The 18,713-nt window shown below is 43.4% G+C and overlaps 1 protein-coding gene across 2 annotated transcripts in view; it reads left to right on the top strand.

Annotated features, from left to right (window-relative positions):
• Nucleotides 1-18,713, top strand: part of SEMA5B (semaphorin 5B) — a 136,009-nt gene that overhangs the window by 53,217 nt on the left and 64,079 nt on the right. For both annotated transcript variants that reach the window (XM_068407742.1, XM_068407741.1), the window contains exons 4-7: nt 2,097-2,159; nt 13,438-13,536; nt 14,291-14,504; nt 17,049-17,334. In XM_068407742.1, the coding sequence (XP_068263843.1) occupies nt 2,097-2,159; nt 13,438-13,536; nt 14,291-14,504; nt 17,049-17,334 (662 nt within the window). The remainder of the gene's footprint in view (nt 1-2,096; nt 2,160-13,437; nt 13,537-14,290; nt 14,505-17,048; nt 17,335-18,713) is intronic.

The raw sequence follows: 18,713 nt of genomic DNA, 5'->3' as shown, positions 1-18,713 counted from the left end.
ACCAAGAACGTAGCTGGAGGGGACCAGTGCTCTGACATGAGCTATGTTTACATCATGCTTCAAAGCTCTGCGGTGCAGGTGTCTGGCAGGAAGAGCTGGGTGTCCCGTAGGAGGCCAAGTTCTTCTCTTGCATTGCTGCAATCCCAGAAGACCCAGAGTATTTGAAGAGAAGCAGCATCAATTGCTGAAGTAACCAATGATTTTTGTTTTCATTTTGTCCTGTCAAGCACTGTTAAGGTAAACTGGGCTGTATAATGGAGAGTGCTGTCTCTGTTTTTGAAATGGAAAGAAGAGCCACCTAATAAACTGTCTCTTTTCTGGATTTTTTTTTTGTATTAAGGTTGTCAAAATTTGATCCAAGATGCAAGGATACTGTGGTAGATGAATATGGGCCAGATTAGGGACTGGGGATCAAAATGCTCTGCACAGTTGTTTTGCAGATGTCAAGGGCTCCTGGGAGTCACCAGTCAAAATTCCTTGCTCTCCTATGATGGCTTATTGACATGAACTCACTCATCCAGTGACATATCCCCTCTCAGGATATGGCTAAATGATCCTTTCCAGCAAGGACTTATCCCAGCTCTCACAAAAACACTTCTGAGGCACAAACTTTTGGCCTTCAGCCTGGATTGGACTGCAGTACAGGGGAGATATTTCCCACAAGACTCCCAGGGAAAGATCTGTGCTCATCCCTTCTCCCACCAGATCTTTGCCTGGGCTCGTAAAGTCTTACTTCAAGCCAAATTGAACTGAATGCTCAGCTAATGGAGAAGTTACCATTTGTTCCAAGTGAGGTAGAAATATCTCTTCCCCCAATGTCGTGTATAAAAGCATTTCCTGGGTGGTGGCATTTCTTGCGGTTCTGAGTGAGTGTCTTCATGGACCTGAGCTGGGGGTGGGAAAATTGATCCTCTGTTCTTACTAGTCTCTCATCTTTCTCCTGCAAAAAATAGGATTTATCATGTGTCAAGGGGACAATTTCTATGGAAGCCCAGGGTTTAAAAAAATATATTGGCTGCAGTGAGAAGGTTCAAGAACAGTTCAGATCCGGACCGAACTTTGAAGCCATTTCCTGCATTGGAAATGGACTGCAGAAAAAAAAGAAATCCTGGCTCTTTTAGGGGAGCTTTGGATCTGCATCTGAACTTTGTGAGCCTGGCCTTTTCCTATGTAACAGAGGTATTTTTCTTGTACTCAGAATGATGTATTATGTATAGTGTGGATGTTTATATGTATTTTCACCTCCAGCTAACAATACCTCCTTGAATTTGTTAGAACTATTTTTAAAAAGTGCTGAAGGGAGAAAAATTGTAGAGAGCACTGAATGGTTGGATATGTTGCTGAATATTTTAAATCTAAAAGTTCTCTCTAATGCAGCTTTGCTGGTCTTGACTTTTCTTGTGAAGGAAAGTGCCTCTTCCTTCTGGAGCAGTCAGTGAGAGCCGACTGGGGATCCCACGTGCTCTCGGCCCCCAGTCAATAGTGCCCTCAGCCATAATGTGTTTTACTCCACCTCAGGATCTGACCCCACTTGTCTGGCATCACAAATCACCATCCAACCTTTCTCCCCGCTTCCCGTCTCTCCGGGTTTCGCCTGTCAGCTCCCAGTTGTTGTTTTATCCATCTCACTTCACTGCAGGATTACTTAGAAGGTGATAATCTTGTGGGTAAATTTAAGGAGACCAGCAGATTTGTGCAGAACTACTGGACTTTGCTGTAGGGAAGGTTTTCATTTTGGTGATGAAAGCTGGTGGTTTTATACAGTACTGTCCTCTTTGAAAAGAAGGTGACGGCTCGGCGTGTGGGGCTTATGTCTTGGACCTTCCAGTTGAACGATGATCAGAAGTTGTATTTACATGTAAATTAAAGTCTGTCCTCTGATAACATTCCAGTTGCTTCTGCCTCCAGACTTCTCATCTATTTATCATTTGTGTGTGCTGTAAGCACAGCAGGAGCAAGATACATGTTTACCGTCACAACGCTGCTTTTAAATTGGGCTGTGTAAATTGGCTGGAGATACTTGCTCTTGCTTTGGGAGTCTCCAGACATGGTGGTTGGTGGCATTGTCATGTGACTTGTGCATTTTGGTTTCTCAGGCAACAGCATGGGGTTCAGATGAAGACACCAGGAGGTCCTGTCAAAGTAAAGGGAAAACAGAGGTAAGTTTTGCTTTGCTACAATGATGCTATGGGTAAATTTATTTGCTTCATGTGAAATCCACACAGGGAGCACCTGACACCACCTTGAGCTTGTAAATTTGCAGCAGTTTATGTACCGCCACGGGTGTATAAGCACCACAGACCAAGCCATTTCAAAGGCCCCCTGTCCAAGTTACTAGACTTGCTCTGCATGAAATTTAAAGGTGATTTCACTGCTGGAGAGGACACAATTTGTGACACATCAAGGAGTAGAGTGGTGGCAAGCCAGGGGTAACATCTTGCAGTGGGGTCTAAGGCTGGGCAGGTTGGCTTAGTCTTGGTACTCAGCAGGGAGCTTCTGGCATTTGGCCACATGGGCTTTGATGCTTGTTTGCAGTTAGAGTTCATCTTTGTATAATTCGCTTGAACGTGGGAATTGAATCTGTTAGCACACTGCAGTCTGTTCAGGTGGAATATCACAGAGCTCCTTCGGAGGCAGGTGCAGTCTGCTAAAATTCAGTTTAAAGGAAGAATTGCTTGAACCAAGGCTTGCTGTCCCAGAAGTCCAGAGTTCGCAGACATTTCTGGTCCTTTCTGACCCTCTTCTGAGAAGCTAAAACAAAGCCATCTATCTAAAAGCAGGAAATAGTTTGATTTTTCAAATGTGGTGTTGGTACTGTTCAAAAATCCTCAGGCCTCAACTGAGAGATTGTCCTATTGTCCGTAATACTACACTGCAAAGAGTTCTCAGTCTAAACCAAAGGAGCTGGACAAAGGATAAGAGAGGATAAGCATGATCTTTGCTTAGACATGGTCAGTCAAGCAGAGTGATTGTGTGGATGGCCCAAAATGCTGGAATTCCACCAAGTTCCAGTTCAGTGCTTTAAACACAGGATTATGTGACCTTCCATTGACCATGTTCATTTCATATAATAAACTTTATGTGATTACTGTATTAACTTGTATATACACAAAAAAGCTGGCTTGAATTTTGCTGGATAGGCAACAATTTGCTTCATGTAGCTGTGGAGAACAGGAGTATGGGTATCCTGGAACATCTGTTAGAGTTTCGTGTAGGATCTACATTACGCAGGAAATGAAGGCAAAATGGTCTGGCTTAGATGAACACCAAACATGGCCAGCCACTAGAAGAAGAACCCAACAGAAGTTGGGCAAAATAAAAACCTCCAAAACCCGAGACATGAGAAATTTTTGAATTTGCAGGCTTTGTACTTTAAAATGTGTAAAGAAAGGATTTTGCTCTTTTCTTCCATTGTAAAGTTTGAGAGATTTAAATTGTATCCCATTGTTCATGAAGAATTTGAATTTATAACCCAGAATTATTTTGTCAACCCCTGGATAAAATCATGCATTTGACTGAACAAATTCTAGGATAATTTCAATTTATCTTTTTTACTGTCATGCCAAAAGAAAGCAATGGTCTGAGTATCTTTGCTGCTGCTGCCTCCTCACACTGCAAAGAGTTTGCCAAAAATTTCATGAGGATAATGCTCTGAACAGCTGAGTTTATGCTGATTGTGATCCAGAACTTGTTTGGTGGGCGCAGTGGCCATGGGTGTGAAGTTCTGAGGAACAACAATTAAGCAGATTGTTAGACACTTCTTGACATACAATTAATGGCAAACAGAGGTGTTGACTAAGAGTCTGACAAGAAGACATGGAGCTACAAATAAAGGCAGAAGGATTCTGCAGTAGCTAAGTAAACTCAGATCTCCCGAGTCTGTATCTACTCTACCCCGTGTGTCCGTGGCTGAGCCCCTCGTGGAGGGAGTCAGCACATTCATTGTTTGTTACACTGCAGAGAAATGACTTAGCGCTAGCTCCAGAAATACTGAGTTTAGCCTAGCCAGCTGGTGAAGTGCTCTACTCCAGCTAAGAAGTCCAGCTGTCACCCAGCATCTCTGCACTTGGCTGGGTAAATGCAGCAAGTGAGGGCAACACTAATGTGAATATTTCTGATCCTGTTGTGCAACGGTGATACAAGATCCAGAGCTCTGCTTTCCTCAGCTCTGCTTTGGCAAAACTTGAATAATAGCAGTTTTCTACCTAGCACAGATGATTTGATGATAAATATGTTATGGATTGTCAGGCACTTAGATATGTGGTGATAGAGGCTAGAAATAAGGAGGACCTTTGGCTCTTACATTAATTCACAATGTAGTTTGTGTAAGTTATATGGCTGGTCCATTACCCTTGCCGATTTAATAACATATTTATTTTAGGGTGAGGTTTTCGAAGCCACCTCGTGTGTTAAAATGCCTTTTCCCCCATCATTCTTATGCCTGTTGAGTATCTAAATAAGTTTCTTCCTGCTGCTTAGAAAATATCTTCTAAAATTCTTAGAGCTTGACTATAAGGAAAATGAAAAGTGCAAGAATAAAAGCCACAAAATGCGTATCACGGGAGTGTAATTATTATGGCATGATGGTTATTCCACATTTGAGTACCTATTGGCCAGAGAAAAGGGAGATGAGAAATCTGGGTACCAGATTTGAGGTTAGAAGGTAGCATTAGGTCATTTCTTCTGACACCCTATGTAGCTCTGGCCACAAATTTCACCTTATTGCTCCTAAACTGAGCTCAGTAACTCGTGTCTGGCTGCTGCACCTTTTTGAGGAAGGCAAAAAGTTTTGAAATGAAGGCCTGAAGCAAATGGGCTGATCGTGTGTTTTGCTGGCTTGTTCTAATGGCAGGTCAACTTCCTTGTTAACAACGTGTACTTTATTTCCTCTTCGGATCTGGCTCCAGTTTTGAGTGGCTGGGTCTCATTTTGCCCTTCTCTGCTAGATTAAAGAGCACTTTAGTTACCAATATTTATTTTTCACAAAGGCACTTATATGCTCTTGTCAAATCAGTACTTAGGCTTTTTGATACAGTAAAAAGATGAGTTCTCCGAGCCTCTTTCTCGAAGTCATGTTTCTACTGCCCTTGAATATTTTTTGCGTCTGTTTTCTGCACACTCCAATTTTTCACTTGTATTCCCTTGTCAATCTTTCTAATGCCTGAGTGTGATTAAAACAGTCTTCCACCTCTTATTCATCCTCCTCTGTTCATATACCTGGCAGTGTCATAAGCTCTTGTGTCACACGAGATCACGCAGAATTGCCTAGCCACTGTGACAACTAAATACTTTTCACAGTTGCTAGCATTGGGATGTAATCTCCCAGTCTATACATAGAGCCCTTTTGTTCCTTGCTCTTTAATGCACAATATCTTACAAGAATTTATTTTGTTTGTTAGGTGCAACTCACCAGCCTAGCCTATATCACTATATATTTAGTGAGGCTTCAGCCTCACTGGTAATTACTATTTTCATAATATTTGGGTTATCCACAAATGTTTGTTAAGAAAAATGTTGATACTGAGCTAGTACTATGCCATCTGGGACCCTGCTAGAGTAGCAAGTTTGTGAATGTTTTCACTCTGAGGACTTTTTTCAGTCCAGTAATTTATCAGATTTTAATCCATTAATGTATACGTTCTTGAACCTGATTTTAAAATTAAGTCTCCGCAATATGTCATGTGGTACTAAACAAACACCTCAGAAAAGTCTCCTTCATTTATGTCATATTTATCAACCAAAACTTGTGGTTTCCTGAAAGAATTGTATGTGCTTTATTTGCCATGTCTCTGGAGATCCGTGTGGGCTTCCACTAGTAATCATTCTTATTTTTGCAGCATTTATAAAATGTATCCTGATCAGCACCTTAAAACTGTGCCCTGGAAAACATCCACATTGCTGAGAGACAATGCAGAGAACAAAGTCAGTGTTATGCTGCCTTTCTTTCTGTCTTCCAAACGATATCACCCAGAGGTTGTTGTTAAAATGAGCAATGGATAGAGCAGAAGGGGAAGAGGTGTATTTAATTTCATTAGGAGTTGATCAGCTTTTAATTTGTAATTGGTTTGTCTCTGCATCGCGGTCCACATCCACCACATCTAAGGAATTTTGCCTGGCATGGAAAGTTGAGTCTTCCTAAACACGAGCACTTTGGTCTTTCTCTTGTCTGAGCACAGAATTATTTGTTAATTTCCCAAAAGCAGCACACTGTCATTTCAAAAAGTGGAAGGGAACTGTTTGTGAAAATGGCAGTGATCCAGCTCTTACGTGCTGTCTTAAGAGCTTTGTGTAGCCGGGAGAAAGGTGATGTACTAATAACACTTCTGGAGGAAGGAAGAACCAAGACAAACATCTGATAGGCATCCAGCTACCGGTTGTCCCACTGTATTGCCAGTATAGCTTCTTCCTTTTCTTGTATGGTGTTCTGATACTGGGGGGTCTTATGATTCACACAAGGTTACAGGGAAATCCTAGTCCAAGGCTAGAGCCCACCTAAATGGATTTGGAGCTAATGGAGAAATCTGCTGTTTCCTGCAAGTGCCTGAGTCACCCAGAGGATGGGCCCTCTGGTTATCTCGTGGAGCTGGGAATCTCCACACCACTTATGAATAATAGGCATCCAGAGAGGACAGGTACAATATAAACCCCCAGGCAAACAGAAATAACTGGGAGGCGGTCAAATATTTTTCCCCCTTTATAACTGTTCGTAGAGATCTGAACCTACATTCCTAGTACTTCTGCTAAGCTATCGATGCAGAATCAGCCCCCAGATTTGATTTGAAGTCCATTAAAGAAAAATTGGCTGGAAAAATCATTAGCAATTCTCTTTGCTATCTATTGCACTCTAAGGAGAAAGACAGCTTGGTCAGGGTATCGGCTTAAACTGATTAATAGAATTGTTTGTCCAAAGAAACAAATATAGATATCTGAAAGTGTGTTAATAACAGTGCTCGAGAACATGTTAGGTCTTGATTATTTTTTAACAAATTGAGATGAACTGCAACAGATAAATGTTTGCTGCACTCTAAAATGTTGTTGAAGGGGTAACATGGAGTTCTGCTGGTTGATCTCTGAACTGCAGGTTGTGCTCCAGGAGTTTGTGTTTCTTTACTGAGGACAACAGACCATCTGAAACAGCTGTTGTTCTCATATGGCATCTGTGTTTTTAATCTATGATTAAAATATATCAGTATGTGATGAAATCGTGTTAGCCTAAAAAAAAAAAAGAATTAGAAAGGAGATCTCTGAAAACAGGACTTAAGTGGTTTATTCAAAGTAAAAGGGCAATTAAAGTAGTGCATATATATGGTTATGCTTTCAAAGAAAAATACATCTGTACAATGAGATTAAGGGCTTATAACATATCAGAACTCCAGTGTTCAGAGATGACAGATGAAACAACTCAAGAAGCAGCTACAGCAGGCTTATTCGCCGCATCCTGGGAATGTCTTTTTGAATTTTACCTCAAACCAAAGCCAGTAGAAGTTCAACCCCTCTGTTTGCTGATCTGACCACATGAATGAAGGGAGTAACAGGGCATCACTCGTGGTTCTGGGGTTTGAAATGTGCTTTCAAAGCAGCCTGACATCTGTATGAGCTAGAAAGAGGCCTGGTCCTGTGTACAGTTGTGGACATTGCAGCACTCGCAGACAGGCTCATTTAAATCTAAATGTTGCAAAAAACTGCAATAAATGAAGATAGGCTTAAACTGTGGGGGGGTGGGTGGGAGGGAGGGGCTTCAGTGAAGTTCATTCTCTTAGTGACTGTGAGACCCTGTGCCCTGTAGGGTTGAACATTAGAAGTCATGTACTCTTCCTTGCCAGGAAAACAAAGGTCATTAGACTGGAGAAAAGTGGTATCTGCTCAATTTAAGATCTTATCTCAAAAAACAGACCCAGTACCAGGTAATTTTGAGGAAGGAGGCAGAACCCCAAAGTGGGTAACATGCAATTTGTAGGAAAATTGGAGGTATGCTTAGTGCTCTAGTGATGAGCCACAGGTTTTTATCAGCTCTGCCATATATTTTATAATAATCCCAACTAATATAACTGGGTTATTCTCATTAACCATATAAATACCCAGTCTTCCCACTTTATTTAAATCCTTAATCTCTTGATCCCAGTAATATCTTCTGGTGATGAAATTTGCAGACTGATCATACACATATGATCTGTCTGCTCTATAATGTGAGGGCAGGAGCCAAATATCATCTTGTCTGGACGGAGTTTGGTTCAAGCTTGCCAGATTTTCTGGCTATATTAAAGCCTGTCTGAATTTTGCCTCCTGAACACCTAGAGTTTTCCAGCTACATGGAAGAAACTGCATTAAATAGCTCCTATTTTCTGTAGCGGTTTGTGAGATCATCTTACTAACCAGTTGCCTCAGCTACGAATTGTTCCAGAGAGCAGCGTGTTGAATGACTTTTCAAAGCAAATCCAGGCTGGTTTAAAGAACACAGAGAGGGGGCTGTTCCTTGCTAGTTATTTTGAGAACAGGGTAGAAAAAGGATCTAATGTAAATCTCACCAACAGTGTCTTGAGAAACATCCTGCAAGATGGAGCATTTAAGTGGTTCAGTTTCTTCTTTGCTTTTGTTGGAGGTTTTCATGGACTGACATGACTGATAGTGGGTACAGCAATAAAAATGCCAGGTGAGCATAGTGTTCCTCTTCGGGCCAGGCAGGCTAGAGAGGTGGGGTCTGGTAGTTCCATCTTCACAGAATCACAGAATGTTAGGGATTGGAAGGGACCTCGAAAGATCATCTAGTCCAATCCCCCTGCCGGGGCAGGATTGCCTAGACCATATCACACAGGAACGCGTCCAGGCGGGTTTTGAATGTCTCCAGAGAAGGAGACTCCACAACCTCTCTGGGCAGCCTGTTCCAGTGTTCAGTCACCCTTACAGTAAAGAAGTTTTTCCTCAAATTTAAGTGGAACCTCCTGTGCTCCAGCTTGCACCCATTGCCCCTTGTCCTGTCAAGGGATGTCACTGAGAAGAGCCTGGCTCCATCCTCTTGACACTTGCCCTTTCCATATTTATAAACATTAATGAGGTCACCCCTCAGTCTCCTCTTCTCTAAGCTAAAGAGACCCAGCTCCCTCAGCCTCTCCTCCTAAGGGAGATGTTCCACTCCCTTAATCATCTTCGTGGCTCTGCGCTGGACTCTCTCTAGCAGTTCCCTGTCCTTCTTGAACTGAGGGGCCCAGAACTGGACACAATACTCCAGATGCGGCCTCACCAGGGCAGAGTAGAGGGGGAGGAGAACCTCTCTCGACCTGCTGACCACACCCCTTCTTATACACCCCAGGATGCCATTGGCCTTCTTGGCCACAAGGGCACACTGCTGGCTCATGGTCATCCTGTTGTCCACTAGGACCCCCAGGTCCCTTTCCCCTACGCTGGTCTCCAACAGGTCTGCCCCCAACTTGTACTGGTACATGGGGTTGTTCTTGCCCAGATGCAGGACTCTACACTTGCCCTTGTTCTATTTCATTAAATTTCTCCCCGCCCAACTCTCCAGCCTGTCCAGGTCTCTCTGAATGGCCGCGCAGCCTTCCGGCATCTCAGCCACTCCTCCCAGTTTTGTGTCATCAGCGAACTTGCTGACAGCGCACTCTAATCCCTCATCCAAGTCATTAATGAATATATTGAATAGAACTGGTCCCAGAACCGACCCTTGCGGAACTCCGCTAGACACAGACCTCCAACTGGACTCTGTCCCGCTGACCACTACTCTCTGGCTTCTTTCCTTCAGCCAGTTTACAATCCACCTCACTACCCGATCATCCAGACCACACTTCCCCAGTTTAGCTGCGAGGATGCTGTGGGAGACCGTGTCAAACGCTTTACTGAAATTGAGATAGACCACATCCACAGCTTTACCATCATCTATCCACCGGGTAACATCCTCATAAAAGGCTATCAAGTTGGTTGAGCAAGACTTCCCGTTGGTGAAGCCATGCTGAGTGCCCCTAATGATCCCCCTATCCTTGATGTGCCTAGAGACAGCACCAAGAACAAGTTGCTCCATCACCTTTCCAGGGATGGAGGTGAGGCTGACTGGTCTATAGTTACCTGGGTCCTCCTTCCTGCCCTTTTTGAAGACTGGAGTGACATTCGCTTTCCTCCAGTCCTCAGGCACCTCTCCCGTTGCCCACGACTTAGCAAAGATGATGGAGAGTGGCCTAGCAATGACTTCCGCAATCTTTGTTGCTGTCCTTCAGGATCTCTTCTGACTCAGTGTGTCACCATGGCAAATCCTTTAGCACCTGTGTGTTTTGATTCACTCAGCTGAGAGAACAGGGCAGATAATGCACATCTGTTTCAGAACATTGCTTAAAGCTGTATAAATTGCTTTGAGATCAGTGGGTGAAATGTACATATTATCGTTGCTTTTCCTCCAGGAGCATGGAGCGCTGTTACCACCATCAGTAAGGCATGTCCAGGGAAAACACCTACTCAGCTAATTCATGGGAATAGCTATGGTTGGATACAGCCCACACTAGAGGCATCGTTATCTAAGCAGAGTGGAAAGCATCCACTAGTCACCCCAATTTCTGCCTCTTACAGCCAATGAAATAATTAGTGGTCTTGGTGCATCCAAGTCCTGAAAAGTATCAACTGTCCAATGTTTCCAGTCTAACACCTCATCCATACCGACTCTGCTCTTTTGCTTTTTGCTAGAGCAGTTGGGAATGAGCTGGAAGTCACAGATTAAATATTCTGGTGCAGGTTCAGATAGCAGCAGATATATTTGCTCAGTATGGTTTCTCCTCTATTTCAATAACTAACTTCTGCTTTGGACTGAATGAGTACAAACAAAACCATGCTTAATTAGGCTAAAATAACATAATATTTTACCAGCTTTCAGCATCCTTACCAACCCAGGCTACTGTGCCTTGCAGTAAAGTCTGCAACAGATGCATTACTGCCAGTAGACTCCAGAAGACCATCCAGCACTTGACCTTGCAGAGAAATTCTTTTTTGTGTGCTATCTTCTCAGCTGGGAAGATTTGTATAGAAGTAGAAGTTTGTTAATCTGCAATATAACTCAGTGCAAAGGAGGGAATTCTGCAAATCAGGATTTGAGATTTCTGCAGGACAGAGTTTTAATTAGGAATATATTGAAGTACCTAGGCAGGAGAGGGTGCAGCAACACATATGGTATTAGCTGGTTTAGGTCAGAAGCTGTGCTCAGACTCTGCACAAAGCAGAGAAAGATGGAAGTGGAGGAGGAGTAGATGGGTACTCTCTTACTGTGTGAAATTTGGGTACAGATCTGCATTCTGGGTTAGATGCCAAATCAGTCATATTCTGAAAACAAAACCCTGTTGGGAGAGGAGCCCATACCTTTTTTTCATAGCATCCCCTCAAGAATCCTAGTACTTTGCAGTTAAGTATATAGTGATCCTAATATTATGTGGGATTGAATAACTGTGTTCTACAGAAAGAGGAATTACTTAACCCAGTCATGAAATGCAGACATCTCTAGGGCAGGGAATAACTAACGGGGCTCACAGCACCGTGTAACAATGATGGGAGAGGGCAGAGAGGCTGGCAAGCCCTTCGTTTATTAAAGGAAGTGATGAGACCTCTATTCTCAACACACAGCAGGTGGGATGGTGCTTCTCAAGGTGCTATTTGATAGACTGATGCACAGTCACCATGACTGATCTGCTTCTGAAATAAGAAGTGCTAAATAGACCCAGTTATGAATTCAAGCTCTCATTTTCGGGTGCCAGGCATTATGTATCTGATCCCCGATATCCCTGCTGAGGCTCAAGACTGGCAGCACCTGCTCCATAGCACTCTGTAGCCTCTGCCTGGGCTGGGTGAGTGTCCCTGGGCTGGCTCTGGTGTGCAGTCCCTCTGATCTTCTCCATTCAAAAGCAAGCCCCACATGTCATGCCCATGTAGTCACTTGTCTGTGGTTAACGCTGGTGGGTTTTCGCTATATGCTGTCCTTCAACGAGTTGATTTCCATACAGCAAATGAAAGGAGATAGCACGTAATCCAGCTAAGCAAGTCTCTTCCTTTCCAGATGATAGGGAGTGTTTTTACACTGCTGAATCTTGCAAATGAAGTCTTCAGGGAAATGATAAACAGCGTGGAGCGCTGTGAGACAGGGAAGCTCGCAGAGTGATTGCAGCTTACAGAAGCTACAGCGGTGTGTGCAGCTGTAGGCTCAGCTTAGTGGCAAATTATGATCTATTGGAGGGAGGAAAGCAAAGCAGACAGGATAACCCAGCTGAGGTTGTTATTTTTTAACAAGTTTCCTTTTCTGTTTGCAGTAGAATATAACAGACTTTCTTCGCTTGGAGCCCTGTGGGTGCCAGTCATTAGCTGTTGCTCATATCCTTTCGTCTGAGGTGGACCCCAGAGCCCAGGGCAGGCAGGCTGGTGCCAGGCTCACCATACATCTCTCATCAGGGCTGTTCGGGTGAACCTTGGAGCAGGTGGCTCTCGAGCCTCTTGCACTGCCTATGGGAGCCGCACGCTAGTCTCACACCTCCCATTCCCTGCGTGTCACGTTAGAAAGTCCCTGCCTTATGTGGCCTCTTCCTCCCCCATGGCTCAACTCCCCAAAGGCGCTCAGGTAGCCTGATCTGCAGTCCACGGGTCTCTGAGTACAAAGCTGTGGGGAAAAAGAGAGACTGTGGCTCTTTCCAACAGCATGAAGGAGTTTTTCTGGAAAAAAAAAAAAAGCCAGGTGGGCCTTGTGCTGTCACCCCTACCCCAACGTGGGACGACTGGAGCCCCACACCTTTGGGGAGTGGCATGTGGAGGGAGTTGCCTATTTGTACCAACAAATGGTCATGCAGTTGAGGAGATTATTTGCTATTTCTCACTGGCCTGGCCTGAAAGAGAAACTCTTTCTACCATGAAAATCCTGAGCACACAATCCTTGCGGGAGGCAGGAAGCAACAATCTGTTCAAGCACGAGATTCTCCTGACCAGCCTGGCCTATTAAAGAGAAGTTCCTGCTGTTTTCCTGCCAGCGCTGGTGTGAATTATAGTGCAGACAGACCTGCTGTCCTTCACTGGAGTTTGTGTCTGGGTAATGTTTTCTAAGCTGCAGCATTACTGGGTAAAATAGGTCAGAAGTATCATCATGGAAAGAAGGAGGATTCCTCCTCCAATCTAAGCAGAGCACAGAAAGAGGCACTTGTGCGGCTAATACAGAGTCAACCTGATGGATAACATCTTATCCGGGGACTGTGCAGGGCTGTGACTGGAGAATTAACCAGCAAATTTGGCTTGCTCACTTAGACCGCTAGCTCCCTACAGCTGTGCACTGCTCAATGCAATAAACCTCAGGCTGAGTTAGAGCTAAGGAAGGTGTATTCCAGCTTCAATACAGGTAAATTTTTTAATGTAATAAATAACCCCACAGTCTCCTTTTCAAAAATCCTTTGTTTCTGTCTTGTGTCCCTATAGGAAGAGTGCCAGAACTATGTCCGTGTGCTGATTGTTTATGGCAAGAAGGTTTTTACCTGTGGTACCAATGCCTTTTCACCGGTGTGTTCCAGTCGACAGGTCTGTTTTTCGTCTTTTCTAGCGCTGGAGAGGGCTCGATACATGCTCTGGGGAAGGCCAGTTATTTGGCAGGGCATCATGGCTGCAGAGAATATGTTCCAAATGTAGCTGATCTGAAATAGCTTTGAGTTTGTTCTTTGGGCTGCTTTGGGGCAGTGGGTGTACCTGCAGGTGGGGAGCAGAAAACTCACGTTATGGGTCAGCTGGATCTCAACAAAGTGCTGCTCATGTAAACCTTGGGTATGCTGCTGAAAATGGGGAATACAGACAGGCTTAGGTGTGAGCACCTCCTGACCTGAATACTTAAATGTTTCCTTAAAATAAATGGCAAAACTCGCTTTGGATTCAAGGGAGGCAGGAGCAGGTCCAGAGCAATGTTTATTTTTATATTTTTTAATGCCAGTGTACATTCAGGAGGTGTCTACGGAAGATTAGAAACCTGTGCTAGCAGCAGGAGCACTTGATTACACTGAGTTTGTTGGGGCCTACAGGCTTTATTGGCAGGGGACAGGGGAATTACCCTTCTTACAAAGCAATAGGACCAGTGAGGCTCAGACACAACTTCTTACATTGGCAAATGATGGATGTAAAGATCAATTTACAGTTATCAATCACTGGCATTACTTTCTTATAGCTGCCCGTTTTTTTAAAATCAGGGTTTTGCTCATAGGTAGTCATGGGCAAACTGAATTCTCTATACCAGTGAGAAAGCCAGATGCTCTTTAAAGTCTTGCTTCTCTCCTTTTAAATACAGGTAGGAAATCTTAGCAAAATCATTGACAGAATTAATGGAGTGGCTCGGTGCCCGTACGACCCCCGGCATAACTCGACAGCTGTGATTACATCACGAGGAGAACTGTATGCTGCAACTGTAATTGATTTCTCTGGACGGGATCCTGCTATTTACCGCAGCCTTGGAAATGTTCCCCCACTTAGGACAGCACAATACAACTCCAAATGGCTCAATGGTAAAGTCATGTGGGTCATATCTGGGCAAGAGGTGTATTAAAGTCAATTTGGCAGGCTTGTAAATCTGTTTTCATATTGGGATCCAGAGTTACAATGGGGAAGGGCTTCCGGTGCAATAACCAATGCAGCTTAGAAGATGTTTAAAAATAGCCTGAAAGTATTTCAGAGAAGTTGATTTAGCATATGGAAAGTTGGTCTTACAGGCTACTTAACATATATGTGGGTCTCTGTCTCGTGAGATGACCAAATACATCCTTTTAACAAGAGAACCACTCAAAGATTTGAAGATCAAAACAAACGTAAAGCATCGTATTGTTGCCCCAGTTCTGCACAGCGTTAAGCACCCTTCCACTGACTCAGCTGATGATGGTTGGTTTCAGTGCAACGTCAGTCCAAAAATGAGAAATTTCACAGCGAGTTATGTTCCATGTAAACCCATGTTGTTGTGGATTTACAGTTATTAAAAGCAGCTGTTACCCCAGTGTGATAATACCCTGCATCAAGCAAGCTATAGAATTTCAAGCAGTAGTTCCTGCACTGAGTCCACACCTTCTGACTGGGGCAAAGCACATCTTGTCTGAGCAGACTGTAGTGACGGAGACCAAAATATTTCCCCTCTCTCCTTTGACCCAGGTAAGTTGACAAGGTATTCAGAACCTTTCCATTGGATTTCAGGACCTTTCAATCAAAGATATGAGCAGTGGGACTGTGCAGTCTCTGGAAATTAATGAGACTGAATGAGGCTTCTGCAGGCATACTGAAGTCAGTATGGAGATCCAGGGTTTTAGGAGAAGGATGTCATGAGGCAAAACTGTTAATTCAGACCAAGAAGCAGTGTAATGCATATGCACTCATTAGAAAAATGTGCCTTTTGGCTGCTCCTGAACGAAGAATTCAGAAGGAAGTCACATTGGAACGGGGGAGTTTAAGGAAAGACAAACAGAAACTGACTTTCTAGTCTGTGATTGGAAAAAATAACATGACTCTTGGATTTATAACCTTGCGCAGCATTGGTGACATTGAAGTAACTTCATCCTGTTCTGGCCACTTTTCAACAAGAAACAGAAAACTTGAAGATGATTCAGAGAAGAGCCATGGAGCGATTTGAAGCTTGGAAAGCCTGCCTCACAGTGAGAGACTTAAGGAGCTCAATTTATTTATCTTTCTGAAAAGGAGATAAAAGGTGTTTTGTTCATGATATGGAAGTACTTACATCAAGAGAAGATTTCCAGCAGGATAAAGTTCTTTAATCTAGCAGACAAGTCATGACAAGAGCCTATGATTGGAAGCTGAAAGCAGATAATGTCAAATGGAAAAAGAAGTACAGGTTGTGGCTGGGGCAGTCTTTAGTCATTTGAACAAGTCGCTGAGGAAAGTGATGGATGTAAAGCCACGTGACATTGTCCAGTAAGATCAGATCTCCTTTGAGACGTGGTCTCATTCACCTGTTAGTTATAGGATCCGATGGTGGAATTACAGGGTGAAATTCTCTGGTTCGTGGTAGACAGAAGGTCAGATTGGTGATCACAATGGTCCCTTTAAGGTTCACTGTTTGAAGGAGAAAGTTTGATGGGACATGCATTGCAGTGCCCTCCCCTGTGCACCATCATCGGCCTCCAAACTTCCCTTGCAGCAGCATCAGCCTGCCTTCCTCTCCCTCCGCCACGACTCCTTTCACTCCTGGGCTGCAGCATTAAAGGAATTCTGTACTTCCCTTTTTCTTCTTCCTTTGAGCATTACTCAGAACTGAACATTGTAAAAGCACCCTATAAAACAAACAGGGGTGTTTTTTTTGTTTAGTCAAATATTATTCAATGGCCAATCTTTTCCCTTTGCCAAAGAAACTGGTGGGATGAAAGACTGTACACTTTAAAGCTTTGTTAAATACCCAATTAAAATATTCACTACAAAACCAATTCCAGGTTCTTTTCAATTCTTGTGAAAACAATAACAATAATTCTAGGAGAAAAAGAATTAAGGAGGACTTGCTTCAATACTGTCAGTCTGTGGCATGGTTTTGTTTTATGGACATAAGATAATCTTTTGTGCCTAGAAACTGGAAAGACTTTGTGATAAAAGCCAGATGTGATTGCGCTGGGAGAATAGATTGAATGTTTCAGTGCAGCAGTCTGGGGAATCGGGCGGATGCACGCAGCATATTTAACACATCATAAGGTGCACTTCAGAAGTGAATAGGTGAAGGAACCCAATGGGAAGGCTTTATGTTGTAAAATGAGTATAGGTACAGAGAATACTTATGCATATGCAAAGTGTTGAACTCTGCTTTCACTGAGTATCAGTAGCAGCTTTGCCAATAAAGTGGGGAAACAAGGGGGTCTTTCCAAGATCTGAAAAATGGAGCCAGAGCTGTATCCCCATATATCATTATTCCCATCTACTGTTTTTATGTCCTCTGCTGACTCCAAACTCCCTGTGGTCCCAGCTTTGACAGGCTGCGTAAGGGAATGCAATGCATTGAGCAAGTCAGTGAGCATGGATTGATTTCTGACCTGTATAAATCTCTTCAAATGTTTGTTTTTCAGAGCCTAACTTTATTGCTGCCTATGACATCGGTTTGTTCACCTATTTCTTCTTCCGTGAGAATGCAGTAGAACATGACTGTGGGAAAACAGTGTATTCTCGTGTGGCAAGGGTTTGCAAAAATGATATTGGAGGGAGATTTTTGCTGGAGGACACATGGACAACTTTCATGAAGGCCAGGCTGAACTGCTCCCGTGCTGGAGAAATCCCTTTCTATTATAATGAATTGCAAAGCACCTTCTACCTTCCTGAGCAAGATCTGATCTATGGTGTCTTCACTACTAATGTGTAAGTTGCACTGGTTTTGCTATCCCCAGCAGTCTGCGACTGACAATATCCAGATTTCTTAGTCTGGGCATTCCTTTTTGAAAGATCCTTTGGTTAATGTGAAGAAATAGATAGGTCTGTGTTACCCATCATGGCAACATAGCCTTTACGACAATGTTTTTAATCCATGATTCATAGATTCCTGGAGTCCATAAAAGGTGACTGTGCAGTTCTAGGGTAACTTAATTTGATATAAACCTGGGCTGTGACAGGCTTCTGATGTTTTGTAGCAGCAGTGCTACTTGTGTAGTTCAGAGAGCTGGTCTAAAAATGACCCAACATAAAATCACAATTAATTTTCAGCCAGGTTCACTGCCTGGACAATCTGACACAATTGTGTGAACATTGGGGCTGGCCCATGAGATGGACATATGCTTGGGAGAGAAGGACTGGAAGGAGGAGAATGAGGCAGATGGGATCACAACAGCCTAGGCTGAAATCGACATAAACTGCTGTTGAACAACATTTTGTGGAAGGAAGGTCATGCGGTCTACACAGCATTTGACATTTCCAAGGAGGACTGTACCTCCACTACAGACTGTTGCAGGTCCACAAATCAAAAGCAGCATTGGAACTCCAAGGGAAAGGCATGATTTCTGAAGCTTCATAATCACCTCTTCTTGGTTTGATATTGAAAAAACTTGTAATTGGAATGATTTAGTGTAGCTGTGAAAGCAGAAAGGAGAAGAGGAGTTAATTAAAAAATATATTAAAAAAACTCATAATGTATGTTTTTAAGTCAGGAAAACTCAAATAACTTTTTCTCTGCAGCCTGAGGCTAGGATGATAAGTTTCAAGCTATAACCAATCTGAGTGGTATTGAGTTTCAATAATACATGTTCTCCAGGGGGGTGTTATCCTGATGTGTAAACTACAGAATGAAAATCTCAGTTAGCTGCTCCATGTGACAAACACTCCAAGTGCCTTTCTCATGCTAGGTAGCCAACTTCTTTGGGGTTTTTGTGTGCAATGGAGTACTGTTCAATATGAATAAGGGTCTGGTCCCAAGAAGCCCAGAGCAAACCAAAGAAGCGAAGCCCCACTGAAGTACAGGCCTTCCTATTTTAATGTGTCACTTGCTGGTGTGACAGGGCTTGAACTTCAGGCCTTGAGGTCACAAAGCATCTGCCCCAACTTCTTGAGTTAAAGCACTGTTGGAAGTTTCACTATGAGAGTCAACAGAGCCTGAATGTTACTCCCACTCTGTAAATGCCATGAAGTAGGTAAGTGTTTGGCCACCCTCATCCATCTTCCATGTTTTGTTTCTGCACTACTGTTGCCAACGCCAGCCAAAAGTGAGCCAGTGGAGAAGCAACTAGAAAAAATAAACGTGATTGACC

Source organism: Nyctibius grandis, chromosome 9 (genome assembly GCF_013368605.1).
Source record: "Nyctibius grandis isolate bNycGra1 chromosome 9, bNycGra1.pri, whole genome shotgun sequence".
In the NCBI taxonomy this organism is placed as follows: Eukaryota; Metazoa; Chordata; class Aves; order Nyctibiiformes; family Nyctibiidae; genus Nyctibius; species Nyctibius grandis.
This window is presented reverse-complemented; position numbering and strand designations above follow the sequence as displayed.